Genomic DNA, 6,765 nt, shown 5'->3' with positions numbered 1-6,765 from the left:
AAAAAAAAAAAAAAAAAAAAAAAAAAAAAAAAAAAAAAAAAAAAAAAAAAAAAAAAAAAAAAAAAAAAAAAAAAAGAGGACTGGCCAGATGGCTCAACAGGTAAAGGTACTTGCTGTCAGGCCAGAATGACCTGACTTCTGTCCCCAGAACCCACAGTAGAAGGAGATCCAAATCTCAAAAATTGTCTTCTAACCTTCACATACGCACTATGGCAATATACGTAAACAACATAATTGTAAATAAATTTAAAGTTTAAGATTTTTCAAGAAACTGGTGAGATGGCTCAGTGCGAAAAGGCATTTATTACCAAGCCTGATGATGTGAATGCACCCCCCAATCATCCACATGGTAAGAGACCTGACTCTCAACGTTGTCTTTGAATTTCCCACGTGTACCTGGTGTACGCAACACTAAACTCCTGATCTTCCTGCTTTTGCATCATGAATTCTGGGATTTAAGAGTATGTGCCAGTGTGCCAAGACCAAGATAAATTTCTAAAATCTAAGTTGTTTTTTATATGGAATCTTACATTTTAGAAACAGAAATGACGGCCGGGCGGTGGTGGCACACGCCTTTCATTCCAGCACTTGGGAGGCAGAGGCAGGCGGATTTCTGAGTTCAAGGCCAGCCTGGTCTACAGAGTGAGTTCCAGGACAGCCAGGGCTATACAGAGAAACCCTGTCTCGAAAAACCAAAAAAAAAAAAAAAAAGAAACAGAAATGACATATTCCTTTCACCTTAGAGTAAGAACAGTGAGCAAAAAGTTTAGCTTCCCTGGATCTCGTTTTTTTTTTTTTTTTTTTTAAAGAATTATTTATTTATTATATATGAATACACTGTAGCTGTCTTCAGACACACCAGAAGAGGGCATCAGATCTCATTACAGATGGTTGTGAGCCACCATGTGGTTGCTGGGATTTGAACTTGGGACCTCTGGAAGTGCAGTCAGTGCTCTTAACCACTGAGCCATCTCTCCAGCCCAGATCTCGTTTTCTTAAGATAATGTAAAGACTTCAGAAAGATGAATTGTGAAGTCTTAAGTGGGTGGTCCCTGTCCAGCTGTGCACTCCCATTCTTTCCAGTCTGTAGTGTTTGAACTTATGGAAACTCAAGAGGAGAGAAAGAAATGAACAAATGGAGTGGTATACTGGGCACCCGAAAGGCTCTCTTGCATTTAAGGCCTCAATTCCGACTGGCTCAACATCTTGTAGTTTTTCTCCATTTAATAGGTATTCATCTGGGGTGGTTTGTACCTTTGTCCCAGCACCAGAGAAGTGAAGTCAAGAGATTGGTACAGTCTGTGCCATCCAGGACAGCAGAGTGAGGAAAGGCCACTTGTACTCCAACACTCAGGATCAGAATTTTTGGGATCTTTCTTTTGTCTCCTGGGTGTTGGGATTCCATGCAGATACCACACACCTGGCTGGAGCAGATCCTGACAGGTGGATTGAGGGTGGTCACCAGGGAAAAGTATTTGTTCTGCATTAAGTCGTTGAGAGAGATGTGTACTTTTTCAAGAAACAATAGTGATCTCTCCTGATTCCAGCCCACCAGGGGAAAGCACAGTATTTGCTGGTAAGTAGGTCTTTGGGACTAGCCCAGTCGGTGGCACTCCTTCCCTTCTGGCTGCTTCTCTTCAGCCTCTGAGGGGCTAGTATCTTTTTCTGGTTGACAGTGTCCCTCCTCCCTGATGTTCCTGGCATCATCTTTAACCCCCGGGGATCTCAGGCATTCTTTCGCTTCCTGAATTGTCAGCTACTGGTTACTTTTCTCTGTATATATTCGCATTCTTTAAACTGGAACCTCGTTTCCAATGTGCCATTTGCACTTCAGTGTCTTTGGTGTTTGTAACACCTCCCAGTTTTCACCTGACTTCTTGCATGTTGGAAGTCAGTTTCCTGAGTGGATATTAGTCAGTGGAAACCTAAAGCTCATTTTCTTTTTTATGGACTGTGATTGTTAAAGACACTTGGATTAGTTTTAGTCTGGTCTTTATTAACTGTCAATTTTGCTTTGTTTTCAGTTACATTTAAACTCACTAGAAGATGGGCCGGAGAGGTGACTCAGTGGTTAAGAGCACTTGCTCCCTCCCTTCCCAGAGGCAGCTCACATGGACCTCCAGGTCCAGGGGACCCAGTGCCCTCATCTGCCCTCTGCAGGCTCCAGACACATGCACAGTGCACATACATGTATGCAGTCAAAGCACTAATCAATATAAAGTAAATCTAAAAGCAATTTTAGAAATTACTAGAGGTCATAACCATTCTTTAGTAGCATTAAATTCCTTGACTTTTTTTTTGGTCTGAGATAGGGTCTCATGTAGCCCAGGCTGTCTTTCAACTCTGTGACCAAAGAACTCCTTCATTTTCCTGCCTTTACCTTTCCAGGATTGGGATTACAGGTATGTGCTGCCATGCTCGATTTATTTGGGCTCAGTTCGAATGCAAGGCTAATATAAGCTAGGCAGGACTTCACCACACTACATCCGCAGCCCCAGAGCAATCATTCTTGATTAGGCAAGACAGTTTGTGGTTTTGCTTTCGTTTGTTTTTGAGTTGGGTTCTCTATGCAGCCCTGGCTATCCTGGAACTTGCTATGTAAATCAGGCTGGCCTTGAATTCACAGAGATACATCTGTCACAGTCTCCTCAGTGTTGGAACTGAAAGCATGTGCCACTACACCTTGCCTAAGATAGTATTCTAATAAATGTTACCATACCTGAAAAATTGAGGCTTTTTTCCCACTTGAGACAGGGTTCCTCTGTAATAGTCCTGGCTATCCTGGACTCATTTTGTAGACCAGGCCCGTCTTCACAGAGATATGCCTGCCTCCGCCTCCCTAGTACTGAGTTTAAAGGTGTATACTGCCACACTCTATTTTTCTTTTAAAACTTGTTTTTCTAAAGATTTATTTATTTTATTTATGAGTACACTGTCGCTGTCTTCAGACACACCAGAAGAGGGCATCAAATCTCATTACAGATGGTTGTGAGCCACCATGTGGTTGCTGGGATTTGAACTCAGGACCTCTGGAAGAGCAGTCAGTGCTCTTAACCACTGAGCCATCTCTCCAGCCCCCAAAACTTGTTTTTCTAATAACTACATATTTGCTAGAGAAAGACTAAGGTAGTGTGAAGCTGCAGTGGACAGTAGGCAGCCAGCTCACCCTTGATCTGGGTTACTTTTGCTCTTACAGTTTGTATTGAAAGGTTTTCTAGCATGCTCAGAGGGGTCGGAGGAGTCCCATGTGTCTCCCATCTACCAGATGCTCAGGATGTGACCATTTCTGTGCGTGTGCATTCTCTTCCTTTCTTGTATTATTTAAGCCAGATCTCAGTATCATAGCATGTCACATTAGCATGTCACATTACTGTTTCAGTAAATTTCTATAAAATAACCATTAAGCTTTTATTAACTAAAATTATAATTAGTGTGGGAATAAATATAATTAAATATAATAGATGTAATAACTAAATATATGATGAATAAGAATGAACAATTCCTTAAGGTTATTAACTTCCTAGTTGTTTGACTTAGCAATTTTATCGTGACTTTGTTTGAACTTAGGTCAAATAAGGTCCTTGGCTGCAGCTGGCTGATGTGGCCTTAATAGACACCTGGAATGTTATTTTAATTACCTTTATTATTTTTCAATTACATTTCTTCATTTGGGAGTCACTGCTAGTGCATATGGAGGTCAGAGGACAGCTGGAGAAATTGGTTCTTTCCTTGTTCTGTGTGGTTTCTGGCCACCAAACCCAGGTTGTCAGCCTTGGTGGCAAATGCCATTACCTGATGAGCCATCTCACCGGCTGCATGTTACAGACTCTTACTCCATCTTGAGGTTCCTTCTCTAACACACTTTGTCTCATGCAGAGATTTTCAGATTACTTAAAAGAACTATGCTGTTCAGTAGTTTCTTACAGTCTCTACCTGACAGTTACTTCTGGGGGATAATTTAATGTATTCTTTTATTTGTTGGATGTTAGTAGAAAATTGGTTGTGTATATTTTAATTTAAATGAGATTTGTTTCATATGCTGGTTGATCTCCTCACAATGTAAAACTTGCACGGTCATCCGCGGACACTCACGCTCCTCTGCAGCAGTGTTCGTAAGGCTGCTGTAGTGCGGCCGGCCAGCTCCTTCACCACACACTTTAGCTCTTCCATGCTACATAGTCCAGCTGTCAACATTCTGTTAGCCAATTACAGAATTGCTATTAGGCGTGACGAGTACCCAGTGCTTGGTAACAAGAGCTGGTTCTGTGCATTAAGTGCCATGAGGTGTTGGATGACTTGTGTTTCCTTACTCTTTGAAGGCAAGATGGGCATATCAAATTTTTAACCAAAGGAGATAATAATGCCGTTGACGACCGAGGCCTCTATAAACAAGGGCAACACTGGCTGGAGAAGAAAGATGTTGTAGGCAGAGCAAGAGGGTGAGTACCCAGGGGAACACCATGGGTTTTTCGTATTACTTTAAACATGGTCTTACCGTGCATGACTGAGTGCGTAACTGTTGGTCCTGGTTACACCAAGTCACCTTTTTGTCCTTTAAAGGATATAAATCTTAAAGTGCACTTAAGTCTTAAGGCGTACTATTCTTGAAGGGAGGAATGAGGTGCAATAAGAGAGTTGAATGTTAATGGTATAGTGGATATCACAATTAAATAAAAAATGTTGGCCAGGTGCAGTGGGTTCATACCTGTAATTCCAGCTTCTGGGAGGTAGACCAAGAGGACCGAACAATTCAAGGCCAGACTCACTAAAAATCTGTGAGATTAAGGCTAGCCTGGGCTACCTGAAACCCTGCCTCTTAAAACAAGAATCATGTATTCAATTTACTCAAGGAGCATTGATATCCGTACTTGGCTAGGCTATTAGGATCCAGAATAGAATTATTACTGCTTCATGAAACAAGTTATTAGAATTTTATTGAGACAATTTAAATTGTTGATCTGAATTAATTTTATTGTGTGACGATAGCCTATATTTTATTTCAGTCTTGAAGTTGATGAGATCAAATGAAATTTTTAAATTATATTAAGCCTGTTTATTTCAGATGTTATCAGGAGAACAGATCAGTGGAGGACAGGAATTGTAAGTTACTGGCGTAAGGAAGTATGGAATTACTTCTTTAATATATTAATAGTATTAACAATAACTCACCTTGATTAGGGCTTGCTATATTCCAGACTCATTATATATGCCTTATAAGTATTGCTTCATTTTAACCTTCAAACAACTCTTAAGATTCCCATTCTGCAGATGAGGAAACTCAGACAAGCCATGTTCTGTATCTAAGATCACGCTGATGGTGATTTGAGTGTCTGGAAGCCCCAGAGCACATGCTCTGCGCTATCACAGCAGAATTGCTGGCATGGCGTCGTCCCTCACCTGGGTGGGTGGGGCTGGTCATCTGTTTAGGTGCTTCATAGCATTCTGACTGTTGTCAGAGCCTCTCCTCCTTACTACATACACCAGCTATGTACAGCCGCCTCACTGTGATGCTGTGCTGTACTGAACAGGTGGCTGTTCTGAAAGAAAGCTTCTTTAGTTGTAGTATGAGAAATGGAAAGGAATCCCAAATCAGAACAAGTACCACTGTGTTTTGTCTGCGAGTGCTCGTGTGTGTGTGTGTGTGTGTGTGTGTGTGTGTGTGTGTACACGCGAGTGCGCGTACATGCAACTTAGAACTTCAGGGGAATTTTTATATTCTATGTTGGAGCTAAAAATAATCTACATTAGATCATCGGTGCCTCTGAGAACTAGATTTCCAAATTTCCTTGTTTCCAAAGATGCTCCAATCATTTTCAGACTCCTCCATCTCTTTAGTCTTTGTTTTCCTTTAGCTGTAAATCTGCAGGGGCATTAGATCGGCCTGGGAGCACCAGGGAGCACCAGGGAGCGCCAGCGCTCCTGTACTGTCTTTCTTTCTTTCTTTTTTTTTAATTTTGGTTTGGTTTTTCAAGACAGGGTTTCTCTGTGTAGCCCTGGCTGTCCTAGAACTCACTCTGTAGACCAGGCTGGCCTCGAACTCAGAAATCTGCCTGCCTCTGCCTCCCGAGTGCTGGGATTAAAGGCGTGCGCCACCACCGCCTGGCTGTTGCTTTACTTTCTTCCACCTCCATCAATTTTTTTTTTTTGACGTTTTCTCTGTGTAATTCATTCTGTAGACCAGCTGACCTTGAACTCAGAGATTCCCCCTGCCTCTGCCTACCAAGGGATTAAAGGTGTGTGCCGTCATGTTATATAAGAGAATTTGTTATATAAGAGGATGATCACACTATCGTACACCCCTTTTCACTCCACGGTCATTAGTGTATTTATAATCAGTACGTTTCTCATCACTCTCAGAGCGAGCACTCCATCCCCTGAGTAGCTCATACACCTACTGGCTGTCCTAGCACTGGCCCTGGCTAGCATTATTTCTAGTTTGCTTTTGTGAACACCATATTGTTGTTAGATATACCCAGTGGTTCTGCCCAGTCTTCCCAGTAAAGTCTTAAAAAACAGTTACTATGTAAAGCATATGCACGTTTTAAAGCTTTTTGACAATTTTTTCTGTATGCTTCCGTGTAAAACTGTCCCTTTGCGTGCATTTGGTTCTTCTTTGTTGTCGCTATGGCTGCCTAGGCCACCCTGGGTTGGGTAAAATAAAGATCTTATTTTCCAGGTTAGAGTACTCAGGCTTCCTCTCCAAGAACTTCTTTTAAAGTTCCAGACTATATAAAATTTAAACTAAAATCTCAATTTTGACAGTAT

At 41.6% G+C, this 6,765-nt stretch overlaps 1 protein-coding gene across 1 annotated transcript in view; it reads left to right on the top strand.

The window, feature by feature from the left end:
- The window catches only part of Sec11a (SEC11 homolog A, signal peptidase complex subunit), a 29,055-nt gene that overhangs the window by 17,196 nt on the left and 5,094 nt on the right, over nucleotides 1–6,765 (top strand). The window contains exon 3 of the mRNA XM_028754810.1: nucleotides 4,320–4,439. Coding sequence (XP_028610643.1) covers nucleotides 4,320–4,439 — 120 coding nt within the window. The remainder of the gene's footprint in view (nucleotides 1–4,319; nucleotides 4,440–6,765) is intronic.

Source organism: Grammomys surdaster, unplaced genomic scaffold, assembly GCF_004785775.1.
Source record: "Grammomys surdaster isolate TR1022 unplaced genomic scaffold, NIH_TR_1.0 126036, whole genome shotgun sequence".
Taxonomy (NCBI): Eukaryota; Metazoa; Chordata; class Mammalia; order Rodentia; family Muridae; genus Grammomys; species Grammomys surdaster.
Note: the sequence above shows the minus strand (reverse complement) of the source record. Positions and strands in the feature narration are given on the sequence as shown.